Source organism: Pavona decussata, unplaced genomic scaffold, assembly GCF_977016875.1.
Source record: "Pavona decussata unplaced genomic scaffold, jaPavDecu1.1 SCAFFOLD_62, whole genome shotgun sequence".
NCBI lineage: Eukaryota > Metazoa > Cnidaria > Anthozoa > Scleractinia > Agariciidae > Pavona > Pavona decussata.
The window spans coordinates 1,317,320-1,336,183 of NW_028145483.1; the positions used below are offsets into that span (position 1 = coordinate 1,317,320).

General features: G+C 37.9%; 1 protein-coding gene and 1 long non-coding RNA gene across 2 annotated transcripts in view; one reads left to right on the forward strand and one right to left on the reverse strand.

Annotated features, from left to right (window-relative positions):
* The window catches only part of LOC146478892 (uncharacterized), a 314,457-nt gene that overhangs the window by 279,675 nt on the left and 15,918 nt on the right, over nt 1-18,864 (reverse strand). The gene's annotated exons all lie outside the window — the stretch shown is intronic.
* Nucleotides 11,779-18,498, forward strand: LOC146478909 (melanocyte-stimulating hormone receptor-like). Its single transcript, XM_085111546.1, has 2 exons — nt 11,779-12,999; nt 17,746-18,498. The coding sequence occupies exon 1, from the start codon at nt 11,991-11,993 to the stop codon at nt 12,945-12,947; it is 957 nt and encodes a 318-aa protein (XP_084967672.1). The 5' UTR covers nt 11,779-11,990; the 3' UTR covers nt 12,948-12,999; nt 17,746-18,498.

The window sequence follows — 18,864 nt, forward strand, 5'->3', positions numbered from 1 at the left end:
GTACAAATCGTGCGTTGATTGAAAGAGAAATTCTCACTTCAGTCAAACTGTAGCCATGGTAGTATCTAGTATCCGTACGCGAAATGTTTTCTCGGAAAGGATTACTTCAATTTTTGGCTTTAATTTTTACGTCAAAACAAAGAAAATGCAAACATTTACAGTCCATAAAGTTCCTACCATTGATGAAATAGATGAGCTGGTAGGTTTAAACATTTTAACATCAAATTTTATTGAAAATTTTGTTACTGCTGCGAGATAAGCAACAACATGAAAACAGTGATGAATAAACCTCACAACCAGAAGCAAGAACAAAAAAAGCAACTATACTAGTACCCAAAAACGAGCATTGTTATCCTATGGAGATTTAAGAATTTGAAATAAACCTAGCGGCGAAGAATACTGTAAAAATTACCGAGTCTGTCGTTGGGCGCTTGCGCTACGACAAGAAGATCAAATTAACAGACCTGAGCCTTGAAAGACAACGCTGCGGAACTCTCGAAGCACTTTTTTCTAGAGATAAGAGACACCAGAAAATAAACTTTCGGCGAAAAATATGAGCAAGCAAAGTTGACAGCCTACCGAAAGGCTTGAGAAGGTATTTTCTGGAGAGGCACGAAGATGAAAATTTCGACATAAGTTATATTGGCGATGGTACTCAATTTAAACGAAAAACTTTGGGCAAAGCGAAAGCATCTAAAAGCGTCTGAAAAGGGGAGTAGTCCAAAAAAATCAGATCCTTTTCCTTTGAAAATGCCACAATTTATTGAAATTTTAGCTCATTGTTATTTACCGTGGCCGTTTTCACACTCAAGAAAAAGTCTTTAAAGTTTTTCGTCATCGAATTTATAATGAGTCACTCTTTTTCGCTTACCTGCAGGAAAAAAGTTGTATTTGCTGTATATGGTACAAGTTCACCACAAAACATTCAAGTGCCGTGCTGCCATGCTTACATGACAGTTTTTGATCCAATCAGAAACCATCATTTTGAGACGACATTATCGCAAAATAACGTCACCTCAGCACGATAAGAAGACCCCAAGGGTCGCGATAAACTGACACATTTCCTTTATTAAAGTCACGATACTATCGAGCAGTATAAATTAATTCTATTTGTATTGCTTAAAATAAAAGATGTCATGCAAGGAAATGGAATATTAAGTCATTATTTTAATTACTATAATAACGTGAAAAACTGCTTTCCTACTATCACGGTAGATGTAACGGCAACATGAAAGTTCACAATTTATTTGGAAATAAGGTACACATTTGTGTTATTCCTTGTCGGATGCAGGGAAATTACCTACCATCCTGGGATACAACTTTCCTCGCTGAGGCAGCTGGTGATCTTCAAAAACAGTACAGAGTACAACTGGTCTAGCAATCAGAAACATGACAGTCATATCTTAATTATAAATTGGAAAAGGCCGCCTTGGTTAATTTCTGTCACATCTAAAAATAGCCGGACAGGTTACCTTAATTGAGACCGAACTTGACAAGAACGTTAGTAATAGTTGGAAGGAGCGCAAACAATATTTTTCTTGCAACGCGCCGCAGCTTTGAATTTTTAAGCTCTTTAGGATGTAATTAGCATTTGTCAATTTAAGGGCAAAAATGTTTGAAGAAACCATTCCGAATTAATTCTCTCAGTTTGTTCCTGAAGCCGGACGCCAGTCAAAAAAATTTATATATTGGCAACGACACCCATCCAAGTACAAGAAGGCGCTCCATTTCTTTTCTGAAAAATCCACAAAATGGAGAATTTCATCCCAGATCCATATAGAAGCTACACAACCAATAGGTCGATGATCGTACCTACTAATTTACCAGCAGGATGGGCTAAATTTCTCTTCGCTATGAACGTGTTTCTGTCCCTCACTGCATCACTGGGAAATGTTATCATCCTAATTGCTCTTCACAAAGTGTTTTCTCTTCATCCACCAACCAAACTACTGTTTCGATGGCTGGCAGTCACTGATCTCTGCGTTGGTCTTATTTCACAGCCAATGAGTGTAATAGAATTTTATTTGCCTGACGTAGTCGAGGTAGAAAGAAATGTTTTTCAATATGTTGCCGAAGTACATAGTACTTCCACTTTCGTTTTCTGCATGCTATCGATTTTTACATCCGTCGCCATAAGTGTAGACAGGCTACTCGCTCTGTTGTTGCAGTTGAGATACAGACACATCGTTACTGTGAGGCGAGTTGGCACAGCTATGATTTGTTTTTCATTAATTTGTGTTGCGCTTGGATTATTGGACATTTTCTTGGGCCTCTCAATTCCATTAGCTTTGACCGTTATTTTTGTTACACTTTCCGTTTTCATCTCAATTTTCTGTTACATCAAGATCTGTCTTAGACTACGACAACATCAAGCTCAAGTAAATGACAACTTACACCAAGGACAAAGGAATGGAGGAGAAATTTTCCTGAACATAGCGCGATACAAGAAGACGTTTGCTAGCATAGCGTGGATACAGTTGGCATTAGTTCTCTGCTATCTTCCTTTTGGCATTGTATTTGTAAAGCGATACATTTTCGGATGGTTTAAAGAGACCAGTGATATCGTTTGGTTTTCTGTTATAACTCTCATGTACTTAAACTCGTCTTTAAATCCGTTTCTTTACAGTTGGAAAATCTCTGAAGTTAGAAAAGTGGCGAAAGACACAATCAAACAGTTTTTCTGTTTATCTTAATTTTCTACTGATTTCCATATGGCGCAAAGGAAAGTAGATTATAATTTAGACCTCATATAAGTCAGCAAAATAAAGTTTATGATAATCATCATAATGCTTACAAATATGTTCTTTCCGTTGCTCTGTGGTACTTTATTTTGTTGGAAACAGTATTCTAAAGTCTCCATAGCCAGTTTAAGTAAGGTAAATGTAACATTGTAGAAGGTAAAGAAATTTCAGGTTACATTTCCAAGGTAGTCATCTACCGTCCATTCCCTTCATCAAACACAATAATTTCAATTTTTCCAAATCATTAGCAAAAAAACTTTGTTAAAATTACAAGAAGTCTCCCCCGGCGTCAATTCTGTAATCAAAGCGTTTGCTAAAATAGCTTTAATGGAAAGCAAACTTTGCTTTTTGTTGACAACAAATGAATATTTTTATTACTGTGTTATGCTTTTTTGTTGCCACGATTCAAACAACTCAGTTGTCCGCGTAACATGATTGCAGTCATAAATTGCGCCAAAAAATTCATGCAAAGTGTGTAAAGTACTATTCGTGGGCCGTTGTGACATGTTTTCTTTCTCAATTATATTGCCGAAACAGTTGAGAGTTTTAGCGTTGAAAGGTTAATTTCGTCCTCTTGGCTTGTTAGACAATTCTAAAATGAGAGCATAAGGGACGTTATCAAGACCTACTACGCGATATTATCAAAGCAAAATATCGATATTCACAAGAACTCAGTTGTTTGGATACCATTGCCTGTATCATTTACCATCCGCTAATTCTACTCAGTCTCGGTCTCGAGCCTTTTCCGTGTCTCAATTAACTTAGCAGCGTTCATTAATTTTGTCTTCTAAGTTGTTGTTGTTTTTTTTAATTAACCTTCAATAATTAAGAAGGAATATTTTATTCCTTGGTAAGCGCGAAAAAGATGACACTCAAGTCCAAAACCATTGAAATAGCTATCTGGCAAAATAAACCGATTCCCGGGCTTTTAATCCACCCAAAAAGGGGGTGGCTAGATTGAATAAGCCATCTGGCAAATTAAACCGATTTCCGGGCTTTTATTAAGCGAGAAAAGAGGTGGCTAGATTTGTAAAATACTGATAAAGAACTATTTTACGTTGGCTATCAGCAATAATATCTAACTCACTCATCATTGTTGTCGCTAGTGAGGTATAAGAGCGCCACGCAATTTTGAGCAGTTAAATTTCTACCCTGATCGCATTCAAAAATTCCAAGAATGGAGAATTTGACAGAAGATGCATACAAATCCAAAGGGACTTTATCAGCAGAGATGGCTACAGTTTTTGTTGTTTTGAACATATTTCTGTCTGTCGTCGCATCCCTGCGGGGGCAATCCTCTTATGCTATTTGCTCTTCACATGCAAAGTGTCTTCTCTTCATGAGCCGACAAAACTGTTGTTTCGGCAATGCCTGGCAGTTATTGACCTTTGCGTTCGTTTTATTTCACAACCTGTGGCCGTCATATTTTATTTGCCTTACATAGCAGAGGTAGACATGAATACTTTGCAATATGCTGTCGATGTAAATCGTATTTCAAGTGTTATATTTTGTGTGCTATCAATGTATATATCGGTCGCCATAAGTGAACCAAACTCGTTTCTTTACTGTTGGAAAATCTATGAAGTGAGACAAGCAGTGTAAAACACAATCAAACAGTTTTGTTTTTTATTAGCTTAAACTTCTAAAGTTGAGCTTCTAAAAGCGCCATGATGATGATGATGAAACTGGTGAAGCCGTAAAACAGGGTGGCCGACAAGGACAGATTGTCTGATATATCTCAATCCATAGAAGGCGAACTTTCTAAACGTCATGTACAACAACTCCGCAGGCCATTAGAAATTGTCAAATCGTAAGTAATCAAGTAATAAGGCATTCCTTTGAATAGCTTCAAGAAGAGAATAGCCTGTAGGTGTTAAGTGGGGTTGAAGCCACTGAAAGAACTGGCCGGTATTAACCTACTCATTACTGTTGTCAGCACTGGATTGCTCCGCAAGATAATCTTGAAACGGACGACAGAAAACAAGCAGATCTTAGCGAGGTGTAATCCTGCACCCGTGCAGAGTACCAGATATCGAGTCTTGTTTAAACTTTGAATAGACTCTCGGGGAATTATTTGGTCTTATTTTGCCTTCATAGATCGAGGGGGCTTCATTTCAACTGCAAACAACACGGCAGTCACTTCTTCTTGCAGATTTGCCTTCTCACACATCCGCTCTGCGTCTGAGACTGATTGTAACAAGATTGTCAACTTTTTTAATTTACTTTTAAACTTTGTACTTTTATGTTTTGGGCTATACTGAAACGAATAAAATACCTCTAACTAAAGTTCTGAAAGAAGGCCAAAAAATATCAAGTTCGCTTGTTAAATTAATTTTGCAATTTTCACTGGTTTAGAAAATAAACATCACCGCCTCTTATTGAATTTCTTTAACATCCTCTGTATTATACTTAATGAATGCAGCACTTGTCTGGGTATTTCCTTTTGCTTTCATTTATGGTATTACAAACTGTCAATTTGTCCACCAATCGCTTCTATGAAAAAAATTGCAACTAATTGTCACGGTACATCAAGGAGGTGCGACATCGAATTCATTTCTCGATTAATCGTTAGACGACCATTTGGTAAACTTACATTCTGCACAATGCCAGCAGGAATGGAGAATTTGAATGCAGATTTGGACGAGCACTACATTAGTACGTTTATCCGAGTCATCACAAGCACATTGCCCGAAGGTATAGCGGTATTTCTTTTAGCTTTCAACATTTCTTTGTCCGTTGCTGCATTTCTGGGAAATGCTCTCATTCTAGTCGCTCTTCACAAAGTGACTTCTCTTCATCCACCAACAAAACTGTTGTTTCGTTGCCTGGCAGTCACTGATCTTTGCGTTGGCCTTGTAACACAACCACTCCATGTCATCGTATTCTATCTGCCTTATATAGCAGATATTAACTGGGACGTTGTACACAACGTTGCTAAAGTGTATATTCCTTTAAGTTGTTTATTATGTGGAGTAACACTCTTGGTATCGACTACCATAAGTGTGGACCGGCTTCTTGCCCTATCGTTGGGTCTCAGATACAGACAAGTGGTAACGTTGAGGAGAATCCGCGTCGTTGCAATTTCCATTTGGTTAGCTGGTGCTTCACTTGCACTGCTTTCGTATTTCTGGAATGACCCTCTTTCTCCAACTATAGGCGCTGCTTTGACATTAACTGCTGTAATCATCTCCGTTTTTTGTTACACAACAATCTATGTTAGACTGAGACAAAATCAGGCACAAATACGGCATCATGTTCACCAACGACAACCGACCAGGGGAGAAAGTGCTCCACTGAACATAGCTCGATTCAAGAAGACTGTTTCTAGCATAGCGTGGGTTCAACTGGCATTGGTTGTTTGTTATATTCCGTTTGGTGTTGTGACTATAATAGCAACTATTAGTGGATGGACTAGGATTAGCAGCTTACTTTGGGTTTTGGCTACAAGTCTGGTGAATTTAAACTCGTCATTAAACCCGATTCTCTACTTTTGGAAGATGAGAGAAGTGAGGCAAGCAGTGCAGGAAACAATGAGACAGTTTATTTCTTTTTTAGGTTGACTTTTGGACATACTATTAAAAAATACACCTAGCCGGCAAATGAATCAAACAACATGTCTTTTCTTTGTCAGTTTTAAATGAAACCAGCTTCATTTCGTCGGAACATTATTCTGTAAAAATGTAATGAAATCGATGAAAATGTTTCGCAATACTGAAAAAAAATGTTCAAGTCATGCAAATAGTAAAGAAGGTTTATCCTCTACCACCACTGGGTTTTCGAACTGTCATATGACGTCGAAAGCTCGGTTTGTTTGATATTATCAGAACAGTAAACTGGAACATTTTTATCAAGCCATCCATGGCAGCGTCTTGTGCAGTATATCTAGCTAAACATTCTACAGTCCCGAGTTCGTCTGCTACAACTCAAGAAAAGAAGAGGTGAAACAAAACAGCTGAAAACGAAGCTATTCTTTGTATTAAGGTTTCCTAGGTCAATATGCTTTGTTAGGTCACGTTTTGCAGCTGTAATTATTTACAATTATGACACATGTTTAATTAGAGCCGTTTCAGCGTTTCTCTGTGTCACGAGAAAAATTGTAGTTATTAAGTTTTATTTGCTTCACTGTTTAAGGTATAAAAACCAGCATCTACACTCACCTTGCCAGTTCGATCAACGTGAAACCAACTAATACTATTCGCTTACTCCAACCTTAGCCTGTCATAATCACAAAAGCGTTGAACTAGTGTAGCGGCTTTCACTGTACCAGCCTGTACTTTCCGTGTGAGCCGGCACCTATGTTTGTTTTGAAAACAATTAATACTTGACAAAACGTTTTGCAAAACTTGGTCAGTTTCACTTCATATCCAACAGAGTTTTAGAATTCTCTGTGTATGGTTTGTAACTAAACGTTTTCTTTGTGTTGTTGTCTTTGGTCTCAAATAGCCGCACTTTCTTAAACATCCTAGTTCCAGTCACCAAGTTAGAAGTAGAGTGTTACTTCTAGAATAATCTTTTTAGCAGGGCTAGTATTCGCCATAGGAGATCCCGACCCTTCCGCGGTAATAATTGACTTTCACCGCCTACTGAGAATTGTTTAGTGCATGTTTTGACGAAGACAGTTGTCTCAGGCCATCGTGATTGGTGTAAAGGAAACGTCAATATTTGGACTCGCTAACCTTATTGCTGCAATAAATGTAAATATTTGGTATTGATTACCTTTTATCTGCCAAAGAATAGCAAACTTTTTCCCACTGACCTATTTTCTGGCAAGTCCTGACAAAAGTGTTTTATTCCCAATTCAGAGCCGAATCATATCATTTCTCGATTGCTGAGCCATTGGGAGAAAATGCATGATCAGGACAGATTGTTTGACTTATCTGAATTCAAAGAAGGCGCACTTTCTAAACGTCACGTTCAGAATGGGCCGTCGCGTACAACGCCCCCAAATCCCCAGATCAAACTAAAACAACTTTGCGGGCAATAAGGAATTGTCAAATTGTCACGACAAAAACCAGTTTCAAGACCAGAATAGCCTGTAGGTGTAAAGTGGGGTTGAAGCCACTGAAAGAACTGATCCGTTATAATCTACTCATTAATATTGTCATCTCTGAATGCTCCGCAAGATATATAATCTTGAAACGGACAACGGAAAACAAGCAGGTTTTAGCGAGGTGTAATATTGCACCCGTACAGAACACCAGATATAAGAGTCTTGTTTTTAACTTTGAATATCTAGACTCTTGGGTTATTATTTGGTCTTTTTTTCCCTTTATCGATCGAGTGGCTTCATTTCAACTGCAAACAACACGGCAGTCACTTTTTCTTGCAGGTTTGCCTTCCCAATATCCGCTCTGTGCTACTCTTACCTGCATTTGATGTAATGAAGTAGTTTTTATTTTATTGCCTTGGATATGGTCTGGTGATACAAACTATTAGTGCCTATCAACGTCTGAGACCGATTGCAACAAGATTATGAACTTTTTTAGTATACTTTCAAACTTTGTACTTTTATGTTTTGGGCTATAAAACGAATAAGATACCTCAAACTCATATTCTCAAAGAAGGCCAAAAAAATGTCAAGTTCTCTTTTCAAATCAATTTTGCGAGTTTTTACTGGTGTAGAAATTTAACACCACCCACCCTCCTTGAATTTCTTTACCTTCCTCTTTGTTATGATTAAGTGAATGCAGCACTTGTCTGTTATTTGCTTTTGCTTTCATTTATGGTATTACAAACTGTCAATTTGTCCACTAATCGCTTCTATAAAAGAATTGCAACTAATTGTCATGGTACATTAAGGAGGTGCGACATCGAATTCATTTCTCGATTAATCGTTAGACGAACAGTTGGTAAACTTACATTCTACAAAATGCCAGCAGGAATGGAGAATTTTTATCCAGATGGGGACGAGCACTACACTAGTACGTCTATCCGAGTCATCACAAGCACACTACCGGAAGGTATAGCGGTGTTTCTTTTAGCTTTCAACATTTCTTTGTCCGTTGCTGCATTTCTGGGAAATGCTCTGATCCTAGTGGCTCTTAACAAAGTGACTTCTCTTTATCCACCAACAAAACTGTTGCTTCGATGCCTGGCAGTCAATGATCTTTGTGTTGGCCTTGTAACACAACCACTCCATGTCATCGTATTCTATCTGCCTTCAATAGCAGACATTAAGTGGGACGTTGTATATTACGTGGATAAAGTGAGCTATCCTTTAAGTTGTTTATTGTGTGGGGTAACGCTCCTTGTATCCACTGCCATAAGGTGGAAAGCCTTCTTGCACTATTGTTGGGTCTCAGACACAGACAAGTGGTAACGTTGAGGCGAATCCGCGTCGTTGCAATTTCCATTTGGTTATCTGGTGCTTCATTTGCACTGTTTTCCTATTTCTGGAATGACCCTTTTTCTCCATCTATAGGCGCTGCTTCAATATTAACTGCTGTAATCATCTCAATTTTCTGTTACACAACGATCTATGTTAGACTGAGACAAAATCAGGCACAAATACGGGAACATGTTCACCAACGACAACCGACCAGGGGAGAAAGAATTCCACTTAACATTGCTCCTTTCAAGAAGACTGTTTCTAGCATAGCGTGGGTCCAACTGGCATTGGTTGTTTGTTATGTTCCGTTTGGTGTTGTGGCTATAATAGTAAACATTAGTGGATGGAGTAGGATTAGCCGCTTACTTTGGGTTTTTGCTGCAAGTCTAGTGAATTTAAACTCGTCATTAAACCCGATTCTCTACTTCTGAAAGATGAGAGAAGTGAGGCAAGCAGTGCAGGAAACAATGAGACAGTTTATTTCATTTTTAGGTTGAAATTTGGACATACCCTTAAAAAACACATCTAGCTGCAAAAAAGTATCTTTTTTGTCAAATTTTAGATGAAAGCAGCTTCATTTTGGTGGAACATTCTGTAAAAATGTAATAAAATCAATGAAAATGTTGCGCAATACTAAAAAAAAATGTCGTGCAAATAGTTAAGAAGGCTCATCCTCTACTACCACTGGGTTTTCGAACTGTCATATGACGTCGAAAGCTCGGTTTATTTGATATTATCAGAACAATAAACTGGAACATCTGTTTTATCAAACCATCCACGGCAACGTCTTGTGCATTTTGCCTAGCTAGACATCCTAAACCCCTGAATTCGTCACATACTACTCAGTGAAGAAAAGAAAGGAGGGGATCTCTAACAAGACAGCTGAAAAGGAAGCTATTCTTTGTATTGAGGTTCCCTAGGTCAATATGCTTTCTTAGGTCACGTTTTGCAGTTGTAATTATTTGCAATTATGACACATGTTTAATTAGAGCAGTTTCAGCGTGTCCCTGTGTGACAAGAAAAATTGTTGTTATTACGTTTTATTTGCTTTACTGTTTAAAGTATAAAAACCAACATTTACACTCATGTTGCAAGCTTTATCAACGTGAAACCAACCTATATATACCGGTAGCTTACTCCACTGTCAGCATGTCATTGTCACAAAAGCGGTGCGGAACTAGTGTAGCAGCTTTTGCTGTACTTTTTACTTTTACTGCTCTTTCTATGTGAGACACCGGTGTTTGTTTTGAAAACAATTAATAATTGACAAAACGTTTTGCAAACCTTGGTCAGTTTCACTTCAAATCCAACAGAGTTTTAGAATTCTCTGTGTATGGTTTGTAACAAAACGTTTTCTTTTTGTTGTTGTCTCTGGTCTCAAATAGGCGTACTTTCTTAAACATCCTTTTTCCAGTCACCAAGTTGGAAGTAGAGTGTTACTTCTAGAATAATCTTTCTAGCAGGGCTAGTATTCGTCATAGGAGATCCCGACCCTTGCGCGGTAATAATTGACTTTCACCGCCTACTGAGAATTGTTTAGTGCATGTTTTGACGAAGACAGTTGTCTCAAGCCATCGTGATTGGTGTAAAGGAAACGTAAATATTTGGACTTGCTAACCTTATTGCTGCAATAAATGTAAATAATTGGAATTGATTACCTTTTATCTGCTAAAAAAAATAGCAAACTTTTTCCCACTGACCTATTTTCTGGCAAGTCCTGACAAAAGTGTTTTATTCCCAACTCAGAGCCGAATCATCCCATTTCTCAATCGCTGAGTCAGTGAGAGAAAATTCATGACCAGGGCAGATTGTTTGACTTATCTGAATTCAAAGAAGGCGCAGTTTCTAAACGGAACGTTCAGAATGGGCCCTCGCGTACAACGCCCCCAAATCCCCAGATCAGACTAAAACAACTTCGCGGGCAATAACAAATTGTCAAATTATCACGGCAGAAGCCAAGGATTTCCTTGAATAGCTTAAAGACCAGAATAGCCTGTAGTTGTAAAGTAGGGTTGAAACCACTGAAAGAACTGGTCGGTTATATCTTACTCATTAATATTGTCAGCTCTGACTGCTCCGCAAGATATATAACCTTGAGTACGGAAGACGAAAAAAAGCAGGTTTTAGCGAGGTGTAATCTTGCACCCGTAAAAAACACAAGATATGAAGGTCTTGTTTTTAACTTTGTATAGACCCTTGGGTTATTATCATATCTGGGCTTTTTTCCCTCCATCGATCGAGTGGTTTCATCTCAACTGCAAACAAGCGTATACTCAGTATACTTTTAAACTTTGTACTTTTATGTTTTGGGCTATACAGCTATTTAATTAACGTTGTCGGTTCAAAGCATGAAGCTAAAAGACAAGACCGAAAGTTTACGTGGGATTTTTATGAATAAATTCATCAACATCAGTCATGCCTGGAGAAAACAATAGGTTGTAATTAGCAGTACAATGACCTGCACGTGCAGGGATGATTTTGATGAAATTATTCATAAAAAATAATCCAACAAAACATTGCGGTCTTGTCTTTTAGCTTGATTTTAATCCGACAACGTTAATTGAAATAGCTGTATAAAACGAATAAAATACCTCTAACTCATATTCTCAAAGAAGGCCAAAAAAATATTAAGTTCTCTTGTCAAATTAATTTTGCGAGTTTCACTGGTGTAGAGATTTAACACCACCCACTCTCCTTGAATTTCTTTACCTTCCTCAGTGTTATGATTAAGTGAATGCAGTACTTGTCTGTTATTTGCCTTTGCTTTCATTTATGGTATTACAAACTGTCAATTTGTCCACCAATCGCTTCTATAAAAAAAAATTGCAACTAATTGTCACGGTACATTAAGGAGGTGCGACATCAAATTCATTTCTCGATTAATCGTTAGACGAACAGTTGGTAAACTTTCATTCTACAAAATGCCAGCAGGAATGGAGAATTTTAATCCAGATGTGGACGAGCACTACACTAGTACGTCTATCCGAGTCATCACAAGCACACTACCGGAAGGCTTAGCGGTGTTTCTTTTAGCTTTCAACATCTCTTTGTCCGTTGCCGCATCTCTGGGAAATGCTCTGATCCTAGTGGCTCTTAACAAAGTGATTTCTCTTCATCCACCAACAAAACTGTTGCTTCGATGCCTGGCAGTCACTGATCTTTGTGTTGGCCTTGTAATACAACCACTCTCTGTCATCATATTCTATCTGCCTTCAATAGCAGACATTAAGTGGGACGTTGTATATTACGTGGATAAAGTGAGCTATCCTTTAAGTTGTTTATTGTGTGGGGTAACGCTCCTTGTATCCACTGCCATAAGTGTGGAAAGGCTTCTTGCACTATCGTTGGGTCTCAGATACAGGCAAGTGGTAACGTTGAGGCAAATCCGCGTCGTTGCAATTTCCATTTGGTTATCTGGTGCTTCATTTGCACTGTTTTCCTTTTTCTGGAATGACCCTTTTTCTCCAATTATAGGCGCTGCTTCAATATTAACTGCTGTAATCATCTCCGTTTTCTGTTACACAACGATCTATGTTAGACTGAGACAAAATCAGGCACAAATACGAGACCATGTTCACCAACGACAACCGACCGGGGGAGAAAGCATTCCACTTAACATAGCTCGTTTCAAGAAGACTGTTTCTAGCATAGCGTGGGTTCAACTGGCATTGGTTGTTTGTTATGTTCCGTTTGGTATTGTGACTATAATAGTAAACATTAGTGGATGGAGTACGTTCAGCAGCTTACTTTGGGTTTTTACTACCAGTCTTGTGTATTTAAACTCATCATTAAACCCGATTCTCTACTTCCTGAAGATAAGAGAAGTGAGGCAAGCGGTGAAAAACACAATGGGACAGTTTATTTCTTTTTTAAATTGAATTTTGGACATACTATTAAAAAACACATCTAGCTGCAAAGAGGAACTAAAAAGTATCTTTTTTTTTTCATATTTTAAATAAAAGCAACTTCATTTCGGAGGAACATTCTGTAAAAATGTAATAAAATCAATGAAAAAGTTTCGCAATACTAAAAAAAAATGTCGTGCAAATAGTAAAGAAGGTTCATCCTAGCACTGGGTTTTCGAACTGTCATATGACGTCAAAACATCGGTTTATTTGATAACATCAAAACGGTAAACTGAAACATTTGTATCAAACCATCCACATCAACGTCTTGTGCATTACATCTAGCTAAACATCCTACAGCCCTGAGTTCGTCAGGTACTAATCAAGAAAAGAAAAGCCGTGAACAAAACAGCTGAAAACGAAGCTATTCTTAGTATTAAGATTTCCTAGGTCAATATGCTTCCTTAGGTCACGTTTTGCAGTTGGTATTATTTGTAATTATGACACATGTTTAATTAGAGCAGTTTCAACGTGCCCCTGTGTGACAAGAAAAATTATTGTTATACGTTTTATTTGCTTTACTGTTTAAAGTATAAAAACCAACATTTACACTCATCTTGCCAGTTTTATCAACGTGAAACCAACCTATATATACCTGTAGCTTACTCCAATCTTAGCTTGTAATTATCACAAAAGGGTTGAACTAGTGTAGCAACTTTTACTGTACTAGCCTGCTCATTCTGGGTGAGACACCTGTGTTTGTTTTGAAAACAATTAATAGTTAACAAAACGTTTCGCAAAACTTGGTTTTCACTTATTATTCAACCAAGTTGGAAGAAGAGTTTTACTTCTAGAATAATCTTTCTGGCAGGGCTCGTATTCGCTATAGGAGATTCCGACCCTTCCACGACCTAACAATTGATTTTCACCGTCCACTGAGAATTGTTTTGTGCATATTATACGAAGACAGTTGTCTCAGACAAACGTAAATATTTGGACTTGATTAAGTTGTTACTGCGAAATGTAAATATTTGGTCTTGATTACCTTATATCTGAAATATTTTCATCCCAGTCCTTGCCGGATTGCTTAGTCAGCGAGAGAAAATATTTTTTTCTATTTCAATGCCAAATGCCCTTCCCCCATCCAAATAAATGAATGAAACTGTTGATTTTGGGATGACGAACAATTTGGCGCGTTATGAAAACAATTTGGCATGTAATTAGAGGGATAACGCTCGAAATGTCAGCACTCGAATCTCTTTACAGTGGCCAATTTACCCTAAGTTATCAGGCTCTGTTGATAAACCAAACAGATGAGATAAAACAGCTGACTTTACTCAGTGTCGCCAGGAAACGGGTCAGCTTTTGCTGGGTGCGTATCACCGTCCTCTGATTGATCCAGAGCTGTTTTATTTTTTTTTATTATTTTTTTTTTTGCCAGTCATAAGCAATACAATCGCCTTCGTACTAACAACTCAAAAAAAGTAAACTATAGTGAATAACGTAGCCATTTACAACGGGTATAGCGTAACTTGTCACTGTTTGCTGTATTTAGAAATAAACGCAACTTAGCATACATCAAATTAAATATCAGTTACACGCAAAGCTACTCAATAAGTACTTTAAGCGACTGCTGCGCTTGTTCCCCGGTTTGAATCACAATAAGGCACTTCCCTCCTTCAGGTGCCATAATGATCTCATTCTTCTTCGTGCGCACGCGCAAAATTTTCAAATCATTCTGCGGGTCAGTGTCCCTCACAATCCCGCGGGCAAGACCACAGAGGCTGTTACACATGGTAACGTATTGAAGAGTAGTAGAGTTGTCAAGGGTCGATCGCACCGGAATGCCATCCTCGTTTACAATCACGACTCCGACCACACCCTTGTGTGTCTGTATGCGGTCCAGCATCTCCTCCACTTGCGATCTTATCTCGTTCACGTTCGCCATGTTTGCAGGGATTTAGGACGTCGAAAAGCCAGTACTTCCTCTTTTCATGTAAACAATGTTTCCTGGAGAATCAAAAATCAAGGTAGAGTAGAACTCAAACTGACAGTCCTAGTGTATTTATTTATTTATTTATTATTTACTTTGCTATCGACTTCACGTCATGTGATTATCTCGCTATGTAAATTCACCGTACGGAAAAAGAGATGGCGGACAAAAATTTTACCAAATACCTTGGGAATCTAACACAGCAAACAAGCACGTGGAAAAGCATACTTTTTAGCGAAATTTCTTTCCTGTAGTAACAACATTGTATTCCAGTGCTAGGTTTGAAGTGTTTAGAACCTTTCTGTGCCTTTTTATGAGCGTTTTTAGATTTGTGTGCGAAGAATTATGAGTAAGTGTAACGAGTCGCCATCTTTTTTTTTTTACAGTGGATTTATAGAGATCTAAAGTGATGACGCCACAAAAAGTTAATTTCCGAAAGTATGGGATTTGTTGAGATATTTTGAAAGAGTATGATGAAAAATACTCTTTGCGAACACTTTTCTTTTTTTTTCTTTGCGAACATCTTAATAAATCCCATTATTTTAAAAATTAAATATTTTTGACGTCACACTTTCACACACTCTATTGAAGTCGTACTGTAATCATAGTTAGAGGAGGCCTAATTAAATATAAGTTTTCTAGTTTCTTTGAGGTCTCCTTACCACTTATTCTTTGCATTTAAGTACACTTAATTGTATGTTATGTTCTGTGTCGTAACTTATTTTGTGTATCAAATAAAATAAAGTGAAATAATTAATTATTCCCAATTCAGAGCCGAATCATATCATTTCTCGATTGCTGAGCCATTGGGAGAAAATGCATGATCAGGACAGATTGTTTGACTTATCTGAATTCAAAGAAGGCGCACTTTCTAAACGTCACGTTCAGAATGGGCCGTCGCGTACAACGCCCCCAAATCCCCAGATCAAACTAAAACAACTTTGCGGGCAATAAGGAATTGTCAAATTGTCACGACAAAAACCAGTTTCAAGACCAGAATAGCCTGTAGGTGTAAAGTGGGGTTGAAGCCACTGAAAGAACTGATCCGTTATAATCTACTCATTAATATTGTCATCTCTGAATGCTCCGCAAGATATATAATCTTGAAACGGACAACGGAAAACAAGCAGGTTTTAGCGAGGTGTAATATTGCACCCGTACAGAACACCAGATATAAGAGTCTTGTTTTTAACTTTGAATATCTAGACTCTTGGGTTATTATTTGGTCTTTTTTTCCCTTTATCGATCGAGTGGCTTCATTTCAACTGCAAACAACACGGCAGTCACTTTTTCTTGCAGGTTTGCCTTCCCAATATCCGCTCTGTGCTACTCTTACCTGCATTTGATGTAATGAAGTAGTTTTTATTTTATTGCCTTGGATATGGTCTGGTGATACAAACTATTAGTGCCTATCAACGTCTGAGACCGATTGCAACAAGATTATGAACTTTTTTAGTATACTTTCAAACTTTGTACTTTTATGTTTTGGGCTATAAAACGAATAAGATACCTCAAACTCATATTCTCAAAGAAGGCCAAAAAAATGTCAAGTTCTCTTTTCAAATCAATTTTGCGAGTTTTTACTGGTGTAGAAATTTAACACCACCCACCCTCCTTGAATTTCTTTACCTTCCTCTTTGTTATGATTAAGTGAATGCAGCACTTGTCTGTTATTTGCTTTTGCTTTCATTTATGGTATTACAAACTGTCAATTTGTCCACTAATCGCTTCTATAAAAGAATTGCAACTAATTGTCATGGTACATTAAGGAGGTGCGACATCGAATTCATTTCTCGATTAATCGTTAGACGAACAGTTGGTAAACTTACATTCTACAAAATGCCAGCAGGAATGGAGAATTTTTATCCAGATGGGGACGAGCACTACACTAGTACGTCTATCCGAGTCATCACAAGCACACTACCGGAAGGTATAGCGGTGTTTCTTTTAGCTTTCAACATTTCTTTGTCCGTTGCTGCATTTCTGGGAAATGCTCTGATCCTAGTGGCTCTTAACAAAGTGACTTCTCTTTATCCACCAACAAAACTGTTGCTTCGATGCCTGGCAGTCAATGATCTTTGTGTTGGCCTTGTAACACAACCACTCCATGTCATCGTATTCTATCTGCCTTCAATAGCAGACATTAAGTGGGACGTTGTATATTACGTGGATAAAGTGAGCTATCCTTTAAGTTGTTTATTGTGTGGGGTAACGCTCCTTGTATCCACTGCCATAAGGTGGAAAGCCTTCTTGCACTATTGTTGGGTCTCAGACACAGACAAGTGGTAACGTTGAGGCGAATCCGCGTCGTTGCAATTTCCATTTGGTTATCTGGTGCTTCATTTGCACTGTTTTCCTATTTCTGGAATGACCCTTTTTCTCCATCTATAGGCGCTGCTTCAATATTAACTGCTGTAATCATCTCAATTTTCTGTTACACAACGATCTATGTTAGACTGAGACAAAATCAGGCACAAATACGGGACCATGTTCACCAACGACAACCGACCAGGGGAGAAAGAATTCCACTTAACATTGCTCCTTTCAAGAAGACTGTTTCTAGCATAGCGTGGGTCCAACTGGCATTGGTTGTTTGTTATGTTCCGTTTGGTGTTGTGGCTATAATAGTAAACATTAGTGGATGGAGTAGGATTAGCCGCTTACTTTGGGTTTTTGCTGCAAGTCTAGTGAATTTAAACTCGTCATTAAACCCGATTCTCTACTTCTGAAAGATGAGAGAAGTGAGGCAAGCAGTGCAGGAAACAATGAGACAGTTTATTTCATTTTTAGGTTGAAATTTGGACATACCCTTAAAAAACACATCTAGCTGCAAAAAAGTATCTTTTTTGTCAAATTTTAGATGAAAGCAGCTTCATTTTGGTGGAACATTCTGTAAAAATGTAATAAAATCAATGAAAATGTTGCGCAATACTAAAAAAAAATGTCGTGCAAATAGTTAAGAAGGCTCATCCTCTACTACCACTGGGTTTTCGAACTGTCATATGACGTCGAAAGCTCGGTTTATTTGATATTATCAGAACAATAAACTGGAACATCTGTTTTATCAAACCATCCACGGCAACGTCTTGTGCATTTTGCCTAGCTAGACATCCTAAACCCCTGAATTCGTCACATACTACTCAGTGAAGAAAAGAAAGGAGGGGATCTCTAACAAGACAGCTGAAAAGGAAGCTATTCTTTGTATTGAGGTTCCCTAGGTCAATATGCTTTCTTAGGTCACGTTTTGCAGTTGTAATTATTTGCAATTATGACACATGTTTAATTAGAGCAGTTTCAGCGTGTCCCTGTGTGACAAGAAAAATTGTTGTTATTACGTTTTATTTGCTTTACTGTTTAAAGTATAAAAACCAACATTTACACTCATGTTGCAAGCTTTATCAACGTGAAACCAACCTATATATACCGGTAGCTTACTCCACTGTCAGCATGTCATTGTCACAAAAGCGGTGCGGAACTAGTGTAGCAGCTTTTGCTGTACTTTTTACTTTTACTGCTCTTTCTATGTGAGACACCGGTGTTTGTTTTGAAAACAATTAATAATTGACAAAACGTTTTGCAAACCTTGGTCAGTTTCACTTCAAATCCAACAGAGTTTTAGAATTCTCTGTGTATGGTTTGTAACAAAACGTTTTCTTTTTGTTGTTGTCTCTGGTCTCAAATAGGCGTACTTTCTTAAACATCCTTTTTCCAGTCACCAAGTTGGAAGTAGAGTGTTACTTCTAGAATAATCTTTCTAGCAGGGCTAGTATTCGTCATAGGAGATCCCGACCCTTGCGCGGTAATAATTGACTTTCACCGCCTACTGAGAATTGTTTAGTGCATGTTTTGACGAAGACAGTTGTCTCAAGCCATCGTGATTGGTGTAAAGGAAACGTAAATATTTGGACTTGCTAACCTTATTGCTGCAATAAATGTAAATAATTGGAATTGATTACC

Bases quoted from the DNA above. Each gene is read 5' to 3' on its own strand.
- LOC146478909 (XM_085111546.1), top strand. From the start codon at position 11,991: ATGCCAGCAGGAATGGAGAATTTTAATCCAGATGTGGACGAGCACTAC.